This window comes from Plectropomus leopardus, chromosome 8 (genome assembly GCF_026936395.1).
Source record: "Plectropomus leopardus strain MGB_pleo_1.0 chromosome 8, ASM2693639v1, whole genome shotgun sequence".
Lineage (NCBI taxonomy): Eukaryota > Metazoa > Chordata > Actinopteri > Perciformes > Serranidae > Plectropomus > Plectropomus leopardus.
Window position 1 is genome coordinate 29,866,378 of NC_142183.1, and position 17,132 is coordinate 29,883,509.

The following is a 17,132-nucleotide window of genomic DNA, read 5'->3' on the forward strand; positions in this document are numbered from 1 at the left end:
GGAACAAAAAGGGAGACACATGGTCAGAAACATCTGGTATAAGGTGTCCCACAGCAGTATAACCACCTGGTCCATATAATGCAGGACGAGGCCGACCAGCAGAGAGGGAAGGCTCTGTGAGTCCAGCTTGTGTTCTGGTCTTCACCGTGTCCTTGTCCTGTGAGATGTTTCATAAGAATAACCTGAATAACAATCTAAACTTTAAACAAAAACTATTTGACTTACTTTTCTTCACAGAAATGAATACAGTCTTGACATACAGGCCTTCTGTTTATACTGTATAAAAAACAATACATGCCTGGTTACCCACAGTGAAACTTTAGCGACCTCTAGTGGGGATCAAGATCTCCATGCTGGGGCCCAACCTGTGTGTGCAGAATGGAGCTCCCTCAGTGCAACAGTGTGGCTTATTGATGGTTTTTATCAGTGATTTTGGACAGCTATGCAGCTTTATGAAAGCGGGATTTTTTATGGGAATTATTGATAATAAGAGTATCACCGGACTTATCATTAACCCTTTGAAACCTGGATACAGAGCAGTTTTCTTGTGCTGTCTTCAGATGCCTTCCACAAGCTAGTTGAGCTTTTAAAACCTTTCAAAAACACATGGAAAATAGGCAACAAATTGCAACTCAATAGTAAAAGGTGACAACAAAACAACATAAAATTTGTTTTAAAAAAGAAGTGTTGCTGATGAGAAAATAACCACAAAAAAGGGAAAGTTGTCCAGAAAAAACAATATATATATATATATGTATATATATACACATATATACATATATATAATATAGACGATTGTGTAATAGACCAAACTAAATAAATATATTCACATATTTAAAAATTGAATTGTGTTTGTTTCGATATTTTTGTCTTTTTATTTTTTACTTTGTTGCATATTATCAGGTCATTTTCATTTCTTTTTATATTTAAAATGTTATATGTAAAATACCTGTATATTTTTTTTAAATTTGTTTGGTTCAGTCGGTCATTTTCTTTTTTGTTTTTTACTTTTCATGTGTATTATTATGTCATTCTCTTAACTTTTTTACAACTTTTTTGTTTTGCTGATGTTTTGCACAATTCGGATTTTTCCAATAATTTGCACATGTTCAAAGGTTCAATATGAATACCCGTCTACTTTATATGGCTTGCTGAAATCTTTGAAACTTTTTCATGTGTACTTAGAGACCAAAAGTTGCAGCATGTCACTGTTGGTTAGCGGGTGCCATGTTTAAAAAAGGCTCATGGATGCATTCTATTATGGAACAGATGGAACAAAACAGTAGAATCTTGAGAAATTCTGAACGGAACATCTTCTAATAGGACTTCAGAGTCACAGGCTCTCAGTTTGACATTTGCAGACGCTTTGAACAGGTTAACCCTTTGTTGAGAGCTGACTTTAGCTACAAAACCATCGGCAACCATGTTCAATCTACCTTGCTGTGGACGACAGGTATGTATTACAGATCTTTCAGCAAGTTTTTGTAGATTCTGTTGTCTCTGAAGTCAGCTATGAAGCAAATCTTTTTTGACAACTTGCACTGAAATATATTTTACTTCAACTTTTACAGAGAAATCAAAAGGCAGCTGAGAAAGCTGAGAAGGTTGTGGAGAGCAGAAGACCTCGCTCTGTCTCTAGTGTAAGGTAAGAAAAGTTACCTTTGAAGACGTTAACTTGATAACTAGACAAATAGAAAGAGCTGCATAGTTTGATGCAGTTTAAAGTGGTGTTTTGTGATATTTTGATCAAATCAGTTATATGAAGGAGTTAAAAAATAGGCTATCAAGAGTAACTAAACTCTCCACGCTGCCAGTTAAATAGACACACCTGCATTAAAGCAACATTATGCAACTTTTAGTTGACTGTTGAGTTTCATTCACATGTTGATGTTACCAAATGCATCTTTATTTTCTTTTAACCAGTTCACTTAGTTCCTTCTTCCAATGTTTTTTTTCAAACAAACCAAGCCATTTTGCTCAGATTTCATAGCATGAATTGTGTTTCATTATACCTTATAAATGAAATAAATGTTATATCTACATCTTATTATTTAAATGGTCTGGACAAAGATATGAATCATTTATAGTTTACGATGATTCAAAAGAGATTTTTTGCTCAATAAATGACTTAATTGTTGAATCAGTTGCTGACATTGTTGGACTTGTTTTTGTGTCAGTTGACTATTTAGTTGACTAAAAGTTGACATTGCTAACATGTTGTATTTACAATAAAGAATGATTCATCTCTTTGAACAATCTCTGCTAATGAATTGTGTTTGTGTCTCTCACCAGAGTCTCAGACGCTCCTGCCGCCAAGCCCTCTGTGGAGGATCGTCCTGGGAGGACTCCTTGGCGGGACAGACTGTTCGGCCGACTTTTGGTATGTTGCACAGGAAGTGCCAAGATTTCACATGAACCCATTTTAATTCTTTGTAGGATTCATATTTAGGCTCTGGGAACAAAATATACTCAACATGGTTTATTCTGATGGTTTTTTTAGAAGACAAAAAGACGTCCAGAGGAACCTGCGATCCAACATGATCCAGCCACCACAACAACAGCTGGACATGTCAAAGCAGACAAGAAGCGCTGCTGGATATGCAGAGCCTTTGACCGCTGCAAAGTATGTCTCTCTCACACACACACACACACACACACACACACACACACACACACACATTTACCAGACTGGACTTGTACATTACAGAGAAAAACATGGAATACTGAACCTTGAGAGTTTGTGTTTCCGCTAACAGAGAAAACATCGAGTGGCTCCAGCTGCAGGCGAGACTCCTCATGCTCCAGATGAGGTCACTGAGGTGGTGGCGTTCATCCCTGAGGAAGAGGACGAAGAGCCCAAGAAGGAGGTGGAGAAAAAGAAGAAGGACGAGTGTCCCGTGGTCCAGCCTGTGAGCCGTCCACATACCACGAGGGACACGTCCTCCGACAGGTACGTCCACCCAATCACACGCTCTAACTTCTTATTCAAAAGCACAACAACAATAAGAGAGGGGGCGAGGATCCATGCTCAGAACTGTTTCTGGTACCAACTGAAATTTGGTCTCAGCCATCTCTAAAGCTGTCACTGGATGTCTGATTAGATTTGTAATGTTTCTTTACTCTTAATGGACGGGTTCAGAACTTTTTGCCTTCTTCTTCGTTTGTGTTTCTAGCTGCTAGCTTCAGTCGTCTTGGTTGGGTTAGAGCTGAGTTTAGTGCAATTTTCTATGCAAATTTGACTGATGCAAGAAAAAGTGAATAAATGCACGTTTCCACCCACTACAGTTATACAAATATTAGTCGTAGGGCGAACGATAATTATCGATTACTCTGCAAATTATTATTTCAATTTGTCAGTTCATTGTTTGGTCTATAAAATATACAAGAAATTGTAAAGAAATGCTCGGTGACCTCTTCATGGTAGGTAATATCTTTGAAGGTTTTTAAGGATCTGTGGGAACCCTGTTTTATGCGTGGCCTACTTTCTCATCTCTTCAGTGGACGCTTGAGTCACATCAGCTCTGTTGATAGATCCACGATGCTTACTTCAGTTGAAAATGTCTGTCATGTTTGTTGAGCGTGTGTTTGTGTGTCTTTCTTTCTGTAGAACCAGAACTCGTCAGGTCCACTTCAGTGATGTAGATGATGTCCCGCAGATCATCAGCACTCGGAGGCCGGCAGTTCAGCAGAAATGGTTTGGGTGAGTAAATCTGCCAAAAAACACAAGAAACACAGTTTTCTGTCAAACACCTTCATCCTGGAAGAACATCTTTGCTGCTTTTTCAACAAATCATAGAAACTGATATTCAAACTCTCTAATGTTAAAAGGAAAGAGAAAAAGAGCTCCAGTTTGTCCGTGTTCGTGATGCTCGTGTGTGCTGAGATGAGTTCTGTTTGTGTGTCAGGTTTCCAAATCCATCCCAGATTTGCTACATGAACTCCAGCCTCCAGAGTCTCATCACGCTGGCGCAGTTCACCACAGACGTCCGCTGCTGGGAGGAGCTGTGGCAATTGGTGCCTGAAGCTAAACTATTTAGGTACAGCAGCCACACACATACACACACACACACACACACACACACACACACCCACACACACACACACACACACACACACACACACACACACACACACACACACACACACACACACACACACACACACACACACACACACGCAGACTCTATCCTAATGACCAAAGTGAAATAACTGTGGAAACTTACCTCTGATTTCTTCTCCACCCTCTGCAGAAGCTTCATGAACATCGTGCTGTGTCACCGCCTCAGAACGTTGACCAGAAGCTCACGGCCCTCTACAGCCTCAAGTGGCTCGTCTCAATCCGGGCTCCTGAGTTTGAGGATTTCTGCCAGAAAGTGAGTCATCCAGTCTGATTGTTGTTGTTTCTCCTCCTCCTGATAGTTTGCTCTCTGTGCTTCAAACTCTCTGTGTGTCTCTGTGTGTTCAGGATGCTCACGAGTTCCTGACGACTCTTCTGGCTCAGATGAGCAGAGAGTCCCTGCTGCTGCAGGAGGTCGCTGCCAGCGTGGGATGGAGCTACAGGTGCCCGTGGAGAGACACTTTGGGTTCAACATGCAGACCACCAGAACACGCAAGACGTAAGAGCACAGAGAGACACACAGGATACACAGCAGGAGACAATTTCCAACACACTTTCAGTCTGTGCGTGTATCACTTTCACACTTTACATCCAGGCCAACAGCAGTTTACTGCCTGTTCACCGTGACTCTAACCTCTGCTGCGTGGTACGGCACGGATCAACTCAACTCAACTCCTTCTCTGTTGGCTTTCTTTAGTAAAAGTTGTGGATAGTACAACTTTGTCGAGGTTTCAAGTTAGCTGAGCCGTTACTAGAAGATAGTTAAAACGCTGCAGACGGCTGATTGGTCAAAGGGAATCAGCACTGACACAGGACCGCCTGCATCAACGCGCTGCTTTTAAATAGCTGAGCTACTGCTTTGGCGATTAGCTGAGAATCCCCCTCCACTGAGAGGGTGTTATCAGCATTAGAAATCGAAATGGAGAAAAGGACCTGTGCTAAAAGAGAGCTGAGTTGAGTTGAACCATGCAGTGCAAATGAGGCCTGAGCTGCATGCAGTTACATTGGGACACACAGTCAGGTAAAGTGCTAGGCAGTAGATGTAGAGCACTATAGAGGACAAGATTGTGGATGCAGCCTGACTGTTTATCTTTGAGCTATTGAAACAGTCCTGAAATTTGTTTAATAACCTCGCTTTTGAAAAATGAACGTATAGCCTGCACTGTCTTGATTAAGGAATCCATCTGTTCGACTCTGTGCCTTTGTCATCACCTCTGTAATTTTTTGTGTCCTGTCCCTTTAATGAGCAGCTGTGGAGCTTCTTCTGCACACGAGGAAAACTTCACCAACCTGTCTCTCAACCTGGAGCCTGGAAGCTCAGTCCAGGAGATGATCCAGGACTACCTGAAGGTAAGATCCACCTGTCCTCTTCCAGTGACATCATCACAGCAACACACATGAACACACACGAACACACACACACACACACACACACACACACACACACACACACACACACACACACACACACACACACACACACACTCCTTGTTAGTTTATGTATATCTGACAGCATGTTGTCTCTGCGCTGTTTCAGGAGTCAGAGTTGGATTTCAGGTGCGACTGCGCGCCAACTCGTCCAGCCAGCAGTCAGCGTTAAATCACGCTGCCCAAGTAAGTGACAATAGTTAGAGTTGATTAAATACTAGATAATTGAGATTAACTGTGAAATGTTTGAGAAAATTATTAAGAATGAACACCATCGATCATGTGCAACCTGCTCACACGTTTTCTTCTTTTCACTTCCTGTCCACAGAGTGCTGATGCTGCATTTGAAGCGGTTCACCTTCACGCCATGGCTGGGGCTGCAGAAGCTGAGAGACCAGGTCGACCTCTTCAGGGAGCTGATGGTGGTCTCAGAGCAGGTAAGAAATAACTCGTCTGAGATCAGCTACAAAGGAAACATCTGGTCTGTGTGAACTGGTGTTTGTGTGTGTGTGTGTGTGTGTGTGTGTGTGTGTGTGTGTGTGTAGCTAACTCTTGTTCCCTGTGTTCCCTCTCAGGGTGACGGCTGGTACAGTCTGGTGAGCATCATCAGCCATCTCGGCTCCGGAGCGCACGCAGGTAAGACATCTTTTCTTTTCCTGAGAAAGGAGACATTAAATGTTTCATGTTGCTGTTAAATCACTGTTGTATATCTGATCTTAGTCTATGTTTTATAACCTCTACTTGTTAAGACATCTGATGTAACGCTGATTTGTCTCCCGTTAGGACACTACATCAGTGAAGGTCTGCATCCAGATGTGGATTTGGATGACCCGCTGACCGCTGGCTGACCTTCAACGACTCAGAGGTCACACGCACCACCGGGTCCTCGGTCTGCCAGCAGCGTCAGCGTGACGCCTACATCCTTTTCTACCAGCGACGGATGGTAAGAGGACACCGTCACATCCTGGAGTCACACGGACTCTGACAGTTAGTCCAGCGACTCTGTACTGACTCCAAGTGTTCTGTGTGTTCTCAGATGTAGAGCAGTGGAGGAGGCCACGTGAGGCGTGATGATCCCGCCCAGGTGATCTGGGCTCAGGTAGGTATGTCTGTTCTCTCTCTGTGTTTCCGCAGGCCGTGAAGGCGAGGATGGACGTTCCGTGATGGACCACCGGATGGTGAAGGACGACCAGCGGCCCACCAGAGGAGCAGCAGCGTGAAGCAGCAGGAGTTTCCCCCCAGCCCTCAGGAGGAGGGGTTGCTCTCAGAGAGCCTGGTTCCTCCGAGGTTTCTTCCTGTGACAGGAAGTTGTTCCTCGCCGCCGTCGCCGTCCAATCAAGACCAGACCCAATCAGAACTCGTCTCCAACACAATTCGGACTACATTGGCAATGAATTGGACTCATAATCATTTTTATCATCATGATTGGAGATGAGTTGGTCTGTAACAAATTGGCTTGCTCTCTGGGAAAAACTAACTTCAAATAAATAAATAAAAACTCAAAAATTAAGAATCATTTTTCTGTGTTTAACTTGTTCTCTGTCATTTTAAATCTTGGTTCAACAGTGATTTTCCTGAATGTCTCCACAACAACATTCTCTGTGTTATGGTGAAATAACTTACAGGAGAGTGAAAATGCGGTTCACATCCTGCGCCTCATGTTGGTTTAGATACACAAAAACTCAAGATTCAGAGCTTTTGTTTGTCATTCAAAGTAGGTTGACTTTATTCATAAATCATCCACAGACAAGCTGTGAAAACCGGTAAATAATTCATATTTTTAGTGATTTACTTTAGCATACATTGACTTTCAATTAAAAAGGGCACAGAAACATGTACACAGATTGTAATATAATTCCCTACATGTTTCTGCTGTATTTGTGTGTATTAATCATCAAACACTATTTTTGCAGCCTTGAAGTGATCCATAATATATTAAGTGATCATCACCACAGATTTGTAGTTTTATAGGTTCCTGTGCAATTTCAATCTTTGTACTTTGTTTTACTTCACAAAAGGATAAGTCAGGTTTATAGCTGGGTTTGTGCTTAAAAACATATACAATGCATGTGGGGTAAGGATATTTTAAAAGGTGCTAAATGCAGATAAATGCATGGTAATGCAACAACAGACCTCTAATTAAAGGTTCAAAAGAAGACATAAGTCATAAAATAGTTTCAGATGGTATTGTTGTCACATAGGTAAATAACCGTAGAAAAGGTTATTGTGTTGAGTTATAATATATCCTATGGTTTCACACACAGTCATAAAAAACACTTTGCAGGCCTGTATGCTGCTCCAAAAATATTGAGTGCAATACAAAAAAGGATAATATTAGTGGATTGTATCACTTCTTTTATTATGATTTGACCGAGTGGTACTTATATATCACACATAAACTTCAAAAGTGCAGTTCCCATAATGTGTTGGGGGATTAACAGGACGCAGAATTTTGCCATAATTTAACTTATGCTAACCTCGAAATTTAACTTGTTTTTGTTTACATTCTGGTGAAATGGCACCATTAGAAGTTCCTCAGTTTGCAATGTAAACATGGAATTACAGACAGTGTGCCAGCTACAATGCTGACCATGTGGGTAAAAGGGCCAATCAGCAGGCAAAAGTACAGAAACTAAGTACAAGCAAGTACAGTTCAAATTAAAGATTGCTGTCAGTCCTGGAGAGGAGAGAACATGTTTACCAATGCTCATTATGAAGCAACAAGTGGTTTGCTAAGTGACATCAGTGATCACCTTCCTATTTTTGTAATATTACATAATCTGAATGTTAAATATTCAGATGGTAAAGGTGAGTCTTATTGTAAATTACTGAGATTAAGGACACCAGAAAGAAGGCTTTACTGTAAAGATGGAACTTATCAATTGTAGTTGGGACGGGGTGTACATGGAGGATCCTAATCAGGCCAATGATGCATTTATGTTCACATTTTAAGAATTATATAATAAACATTGTCTCATTAGAGAGTACTGAGTGAAAGACAAACATACAGGAGAGCCATGGATGACCAAAGGTCTAGAAAGGGCAGGTAAAAAGAAAAATCTACTGTATAAGAAATGTTTACAGCTGAGGACTGATGAAAGTGAAGAAAAATATAAGTTGTATAAGATCAAATTGATCACCATTATGAGATTAAAAAAGAAGGAATATTACAGTAAGATGTTGGAGGACAGTAAAAATAATATGCAAAGGACCTGGAAAGTGCTGAACAATATTATTTGGAATCAGTGTAATATATCTGAACTTCCCAATTATTTTTTTAAATGGCTCTAACACTACAGTGGACAATCCAAAAAATGTAGCTGAAGATTTCAATGATTACTTTGTGGGTATTGGCACTACTTTGGCCAGAGAGATTGTAGTCCCTGATGACAAAAAAGATACGCTTAATGATCTAATAAATAGCAATATCCGCTCAATGGTTATTAGTGGGGTAAATGAAAATGATGTGATTGACACTGAAAGACAGTTCAAAAACAAAAGATCATCTGACATAAATGACATAGATATGGTAATTATTAAAGAAGTCAGACCTCTGACCTATATATGTCATCTGTCTTTTCAAAAGGGAATTTTTCTAATAATATGAAACTAGCAAAGGTAATTCAGTATTCAAAAATGGGGACAAGCACCACATGGACAATTAGATTTGTTTGTCAGTAAAAATAAATTATAAAGTGAAAATCAGTCCAGATTTAGAGAAAACAGAACTACTTCTGATGCAGTAATGCAGATGGTTGAAGAAATTGCAATGGCTAATGAAAACGATGAATGCTCTGTTGGTATTTATGTGGACTTACAGAAGGATTTTGATACTGTAGATCACAGCCGATTAATGATGAAACTGGAGAAGTATGGGATACGTGGTACAGCTTATTCTTGGCTACGAAGTTACTTACACAGCAGACAGAGTGTGTACAAATAAAAGTTATCATGTCAGGATTTAAGGAGATCACCTGTGGAGTACCCCAAGGATCTGTGATTGGTCCAAAACTGTTTACACGTTATATTATTGATATTTGCAATGTTACAGATCTGTTAAAATTTGTAATTTTGCAGATGACACAAATTTAGTTTGTTCCGGTTAAAATTTAAAGGAACTTTTGAATACTGTGGAAAGGGAGCTGGAAATCCTCAAAACTTGGTTTGATGTAAACAAATTGTCTCTGAATATAAATAAAACTTAATTCATGGTTTTTGGAAATCAAAAAGAAATTACTGCTAATATTAAATTAAAAATCTGTAATACTAGTATTGTATAATAATAGTAACGTAATATCATGAAAACAACATTTTGATTATATTTTAGGGAAAATCTGTAAGTCAGCAGGAATCCTGTATAAATCTAGGGATGTATTGAATTAATGGGCCCAACATATAATTTATTGCTCACTTGTTTTACCTTACATGTCTTACTGTGTAGAACTTTGGGGATCAACCTTCAAAACAACTAAAAACTCAATAGTTGTTGTACAAAAACGAGCCATATGGATCTGGAACTGATTATTATGCTCACACAAATCCACCATTTCTAAATTCTCATGTTTGAAATTGAATGACTTGTTTTATTGTAAAATAATGCAAATAATGTTCAAAGCAAAATCAGTGTCACTCCCAGACTCTGAGCAAAAGTTCTTTTTAATACAGGAGAGCAAATATGATCTGAGAGGTGTTTATAGGTTTACTGTACAAAAAGCTAAAAAGCGATTTAAAAGGAGGTGCATCTCTTATATTGGGGTCAATTTCTGGAATTATGCGAGTATAAGTTTAAAAATGCGTAATTCACTTTTGGTTTTCAAAAGAATGGTTTTTTAAGCAATTTTTGAAGGGTACAAACATGAATACGTTTTTTGTTGGATTTTTTTTACATTTTTAAAGTTAGCTTAAATTGATGAGCATGTAGGTTAGGCATATATAAGCATTTTGCTGCTGCCTAAACCTGTTCAGTCTCTACATCATACACAGACTGTTTTTGTTTATACTGTTGATACTGTTGGTGTTTATCGTATTATATTTGATGACTGTATAAAGTACTACTACTACTACTACTAAAAAAGAAGCAAAAGCAATGTCATTTGGTTTGGCAGCTTCGGAGCATTGACTTCTGAGGAAGAAAGAGCTGCCTTCGACTTGAACTTTGGGCTTTATTAGCTAGGAGACCTTTTACAAGCACAAAAATGCTATTCAAAACAATAAAGACAACAGAAAAAAACCCAAAAGTTTAATAGGTCTCCCTTTAAACAACTATTTATGTAAAATTACATTCATTCACAATTTTTTTCCTCTACCTGACCCGGCTAATAAGCGCATATTTTCAGACCAAATCGGTCAGGCTTTTGGGGCCCTGTCTGGCTCAGGTGAAGAGTGAGAACTCGACCATATATCTTTTACAAGGGGTATCATCAAAAAAGTATACTTACAGTATCAAAAACCCACAGCCTCTATATACTGTGAAATGCTACAACAGCTTTAAGTTTTGTATTTATTTTATGGTCAGGTGCTCAGTATTGAGGAGACTTGGTGAACTCTGACACTGACAAATCTGTAAATATTGAATTTTAAATGTTGAAACTGATGTAAAAAAAAACAAAAACAAATGCGCATTTAACTCTCGGAGTCCCTGACACAACACAGGCTTCGTGCTGGCTGTAGAAATGGATATTTTTGAATCATAATTCATCATTTTTACCATTTTACTACACATCCATACGCTGTCGGCTGTAAAGCCTGTAATATGGGCGTCTTAGAGACATTTACTAAATGGTACTGAACGTAGTATTTACTTAAAGTTCAACTGTGTAATAATACACAGGGCAACGTTACAAGGCACCACCTTTTATTACCTTTTCGTGGGCACAACACTTTTTGATTCTGCTAATTTAATTTCTCCGATCGTGATTACGATATGATTCCCTGATAAGTTGTATATATGTGTGTGTGTGTGTGTGTGTGTGTGTGTGTCTGTGTGTGTGTGTAGAGAGATAAATATACCATTATCAGATTATCATTATCATATCGTTATACCATCGATTAGCGGCTGGTGCTAATAAGCTAAGCTCGTGCTCGTGAACGAGTGCTGTTCGCTTCGAGCACTCGGGTCATCTGTGTGAGCGAGGCAGTGAGTCAGAGTCAGTGCTCGGGTACTCGGCTGCACTCGGCCGCTGCTCGGCTGTTGTTAATCACTTCTACGCATGCTCTATGGGCCAGAAGATCCGGGTATTTTACACTTTTCTAAACCCAGAAAAAGAGTTTTCTCTGCTTCATGCAGGCCCCCAGGAAGTGCACCACGCTCTGAAGCAAAATTTACATAGTGGCTGAAAGTGGAGTTACAGCGTCAGGTGATGCACACTGGCCCGGAAAGACTTTTCCCCATTTGCTTAACATTTGGAAAGACACATCCTTAAATCACTGGATATTTTTTTGAGACTTGTTGACTTTTCAGAATGCATTTTTTTAATAGCCAATATTACAAATATTAAGTCCTAAAGACGTAAAATGTACCATTTTACGAAATCCAGACAAATAAACCCGCACAGGACCCGCGGGACTCTGCCGCGTGAACATGCATGTAACTCTTGGAGTCTCTGACACAACACAGGCTTTGTGCCGGCTGTAGTAATGGATATTTTTGAATCATAATTCATCATTTTACCATCTTACAACACATCCATACGCTGTCGGCTGTAAAGCCTGTATTATGGAAATCTTACCGTGTCTGTATCAGAGACCGTATATACAGTCTACGGTCAGTATTCAAACTGCCGGTTATCAGTGTGGAGCACTAGTGACATTTACTAAACGGTATGATCATGCCTGTGCGCCCAGAATCACAATCAGGCATACGCACAGCTTTAGAGATCTGACAAAAAGAAAGCGTTTGCATGTTTCTGCCTCTCTGCGCACACACAGCTCTATGTATCTGGCTCCAAAAACACCGTAAGAGCTACAAAAGTACACACAAATAAATAAAACAAGCTCTTATCCCTTTGCAAACACAACCATTATCCATAAATACTCAGGGTTCCCGTTCATCCCTAAAAAGTCTTAAAAGGCACTGAATTCATTATTTAAAAATAGGGCCTGAACTGGTATTCAAATGTATTAAGTTAATCTTTGAAAAGTCTTGAAAGGCGAAGAACTAAAAAGGAGGATAACTGAATGACTCTGACATGACTTCATAACATCACCCAAAAAGTCACGTTTTATGTATCAATAAAAGCCCTAAAAAGTCAGAAGTTCCTTCTGGCATGAGCTGTAGGAGCACTGATACTATTTTAAGTACACATATACATGACATTGCTTTTGTATACACACACATGAAAGTCTCAACAAACCTGAGAAAACTGGCTTGCTTTCAAAAACAAGAGAAGAGAACAAAATGAAAAAAAGGTACTAGATTATTTAAATAAACAACAAACTTACCTGAAAATAGGTTAAAAAAAACAATAAATGAAAAAAGTTTTAAAAAAGTGCTTAAAATTGTAAGATTCCTTTAACATTATACAGTTTCCCATGGCTTTTTAAAAATACATTTTCCTTAACTCTTCAAAATAAGTTTTCTGAATCTACTTATTTCTTGCAGTTTGTGGATGATTTCTTATCAAAGTGCTCATTGCCATTTTTTTAAATAAACATGTTTCTGAAAGAAACCTCAGCAATTTGCTCAGGATTCACAGGTTCAGACTGTTGTGAAAGGTGTCTGAAAGCAGCACAGGAAAAGTGATGTTACTCCTGGTTTCAAAGGGTTAATCATGCAGCTATTTTTAGCATGACAGTGACAGTGATGCATAAATCAACACTTTTTTTCTCCTCCAGTCAATTAAAACACACACCAGCAACGTAAACAAGAAAACATGTTAAATATCACTGCACCTTGTTTCCATTCCAGCCGGACGCTCGACTTTACAAGAAAGCCAGTTTGATATTGCAGAGTAAAGTTTCACTGTTTTCCTCCTTTGTTCTCAAACATTTTGGCCACAGTATCCTGTTTCCTCCAAACAGGCATCAAAATAAAGGTCTCAGAGGATCAAAAAAGGAAATGGGACTATCAAAATAAAGGCTTACAGGAAGTGAATGAACTTGTGCTTTAACCTAATGTGATGGAGTCATTTACTTTTTAAAGTCATTTACAACAACTGATTTCAGAGTTCAGTCTGCAGAGTTTTTATGCCTCTGTGCCGGCGAAGCCCGCATGTTTTTGGGTTGTCCGTCCATCTGCCTGTCCATTCTATTTTTGTCCCATTTATGTCAAGAACACGGTGAGGGATTTTCTTTGGCTCAAATTTCAACTTGGACATGAAGGTCAAAGGTTAAAGGTTAAGGCCACAATGACGTCTCAAACATTTTTTAATTTTGGCAATAACTCATAAAATAGCACAAGTGCTTAAAAGGATAAAATGATGAGATTTTATATCCAAAAGGTCAAAGGTCAGTTTCACTGTGCCACTTTTCTGCCATATTATTTAACATCATAAGTGAGGAACAAAAAGGGAGACACATGGTCAGAAACATCTGGTATAAGGTGTCCCACAGCAGTATAACCACCTGGTCCATATAATGCAGGACGAGGCCGACCAGCAGAGAGGGAAGGCTCTGTGAGTCCAGCTTGTGTTCTGGTCTTCACCGTGTCCTTGTCCTGTGAGATGTTTCATAAGAATAACCTGAATAACAATCTAAACTTTAAACAAAAACTATTTGACTTACTTTTCTTCACAGAAATGAATACAGTCTTGACATACAGGCCTTCTGTTTATACTGTATAAAAAACAATACATGCCTGGTTACCCACAGTGAAACTTTAGCGACCTCTAGTGGGGATCAAGATCTCCATGCTGGGGCCCAACCTGTGTGTGCAGAATGGAGCTCCCTCAGTGCAACAGTGTGGCTTATTGGTGGTTTTTATCAGTGTTTTTGGACAGCTATGCAGCTTTATGAAAGTGGGATTTTTTTATGGGAATTATTGATAATAAGAGTATCACCGGACTTATTCATTAACCCTTTGAAACCTGGACAAGAGCAGTTTTCTTGTGCTGTGTTCAGATGCCTTCCACAAGCTAGTTGAGCTTTTAAAACCTTTCAAAAACACATGGAAAATAGGTAATGGCCAACAAATTGCAACTAAATAGTAAAAGGTGACAATAAAACAACATAAAATTTGTTTTAAAAAAGTGTTGCTGATGAGAAAATAACCACAAAAAAGGGAAAGTTGTCCAGAAAAAACAAAACACAATATATATATATATATATATATATATATATATATATACATTTTGAAATAATATAGACGATAGTGTTACAGAACAAACTAAATAAATATATTCACATATTTAAAAACTGTTTTGTGTTTGTTTCGATGTTTTTGTCTTTTTGTTTTCACAGGCTCTCAGTTTGACATTTGCAGACGCTTTGAACAGGTTAACCCTTTGTTGAGAGCTGACTTTAGCTACAAAACCATCGGCAACCATGTTCAATCTACCTTGCTGTGGACGACAGGTATGTATTACAGATCTTTCAGCAAGTTTTTGTAGATTCTGTTGTCTCTGAAGTCAGCTATGAAGCAAATCTTTTTTGACAACTTGCACTGAAATATTTTAACTTCAACTTTTACAGAGAAATCAAAAGGCAGCTGAGAAAGCTGAGAAAGTTGTGGAGAGCAGAAGACCACGCTCTGTCTCTAGTGTAAGGTAAGAAAAGTTACCTTTGAAGACGTTAACTTGATAACTAGACAAATAAAAAGAGCTGCATAGTTTGATGCAGTTTAAAGTGGTGTTTTGTGACATTTTGTTCAAATCAGTTATATGAAGGAGTTAAAAAATAGGCTATCAAGAGTAACTAAACTCTCCACGCTGCCAGTTAAATAGACACACCTGCATTAAAGCAACATTATGCAACTTTTAGTTGACTGTTGAGTTTCATTCACATGTTGATGTTACCAAATGCATCTTTATTTTCTTTTAACCAGTTCACTTAGTTCCTTCTTCCAATGTTTTTTTTTTAAACAAACCAAGCCATTTTGCTCAGATTTCATAGCATGAATTGTGTTGCATTATACCTTATAAATGAAATAAATGTTATATCTACATCTTATTATTTAAATGGGCTGGACAAAGATATGAATCATTTATAGTTTACGATGATTCAAAAGAGATTTTTTGCTCAATAAATGACTTAATTGTTGAATCAGCTGCTGACATTGTTGGACTTGTTTTTGTGTCAGTTGACTATTTAGTTGACTAAAAGTTGACATTGCTAACATGTTGTATTTACAATAAAGAATGATTCATCTCTTTGAACAATCTCTGCTAATGAATTGTGTTTGTGTCTCTCACCAGAGTCTCAGACGCTCCTGCCGCCAAGCCCTCTGTGGAGGATCGTCCTGGGAGGACTCCTTGGCGGGACAGACTGTTCGGCCGACTTTTGGTATGTTGCACAGGAAGTGCCAAGGCTTCACATGAACCTATTTTCAATCTTTGTAGGATTCATATTTAGGCTCTGGGAACAAAATATACTCAACATGGTTTATTCTGATGATTTTTTTAGAAGACAAAAAGACGTCCAGAGGAACCTGCGATCCAACATGATCCAGCCACCACAACAACAGCTGGACATGTCAAAAAAGACAAGAAGCGCTGCTGGATATGCAGATATGATTTGTTTATTATTGATTGTTTTAGCCAAAAACCTAAATCTTACAGGGTCGCAGTGAACACATCATGAGAACTTGACTTTCACTTAGTGCTCATTTTAACCGAATGGAGCTTGAAGGTATCATTAAGTGACTCAGTTTAACCTCCGTCAGTCTTCGTCACCGGCTGTTGATACATTGCAGTTGATTTTCGGCTAATGGCTGGATGGAAACAGATCCTCCGACGTCCACTATGTAACCGTCCATGATGACTGATGTGTTTGTTTGTGTCTTTTCCACCCACCCACCCGCCTCGTTCTCTGGTCTCCACAGAGTCAGCCTGGAGCAGTCTCAGTCAGTTTCGCGCTTGCACTGCGGGCTCGGACACTTCTGGCTTGTCCGAGCCCTACGCGAAACAGCTGGCCCGCAACATGTAGCATGAAGTAAGCGCTGCCAGCGGCTGGGCCCAGGCATCAGAGCAGTCCAGCAACACTCCCTCCAGAGACTGGAGGGAGCGATGATCTGAACGCAGACCAGGGGTTCTATTCATAAACTCTCTGAAACAGATGGTGACATCATTCGTGATGTCACAAGGCATAATCCCTGCCATACAACCTTGACTGGTGACATCATTCATGATGTCACGGCACATCAGCCCTGCCCATTAACCTGGACTGGTGACATCATTTGTGATGTCACGGCACATAAGTCTTACCCATTAAGCTGGACTGGTGACATCATTCGTGATGTCACGGCACATCAGCCCTGCCCATTAACCTGGACTGGTGACATCATTTGTGATGTCATGGCACATAAGTCTTGCCCATTAACCTGGACTGGAGGTTTTAGATTTTGTTATTATAATCACACTGTAATTGTATTCAGTTCTATTTTTTCATACTGAACTTACTATTTGTTTTTTTATACCATATATTATTATTGTTT

At 39.3% G+C, this 17,132-nt stretch overlaps 2 protein-coding genes across 2 annotated transcripts in view; both read left to right on the forward strand.

Annotated features, from left to right (window-relative positions):
* The window catches only part of LOC121938838 (ubiquitin carboxyl-terminal hydrolase 3-like), a 40,547-nt gene that overhangs the window by 14,103 nt on the left and 9,312 nt on the right, over positions 1 to 17,132 (forward strand). Inside the window, exons 6-7 of the mRNA XM_088081445.1 lie at positions 5,874 to 5,982; positions 6,121 to 6,181. Of these exons, the coding sequence (XP_087937571.1) occupies positions 5,874 to 5,982; positions 6,121 to 6,181 (170 nt within the window). The remainder of the gene's footprint in view (positions 1 to 5,873; positions 5,983 to 6,120; positions 6,182 to 17,132) is intronic.
* Positions 859 to 4,261, forward strand: LOC148188967 (uncharacterized). The gene is made up of 8 exons (XM_088081416.1): positions 859 to 1,453; positions 1,572 to 1,645; positions 2,293 to 2,380; positions 2,501 to 2,623; positions 2,757 to 2,950; positions 3,608 to 3,700; positions 3,906 to 4,042; positions 4,251 to 4,261. The coding sequence occupies exons 1-8, from the start codon at positions 1,424 to 1,426 to the stop codon at positions 4,259 to 4,261; spliced, it is 750 nt and encodes a 249-aa protein (XP_087937542.1). The 5' UTR covers positions 859 to 1,423.

Bases quoted from the DNA above. Each gene is read 5' to 3' on its own strand.
- LOC148188967 (XM_088081416.1), top strand. From the start codon at position 1,424: ATGTTCAATCTACCTTGCTGTGGACGACAG. The intron at 1,646-2,292 runs GTAAGAAAAGTT...GTCTCTCACCAG, and splicing joins CGCTCTGTCTCTAGTGTAAG to AGTCTCAGACGCTCCTGCCG. The intron at 3,701-3,905 runs GTGAGTAAATCT...TTTGTGTGTCAG, and splicing joins GTTCAGCAGAAATGGTTTGG to GTTTCCAAATCCATCCCAGA.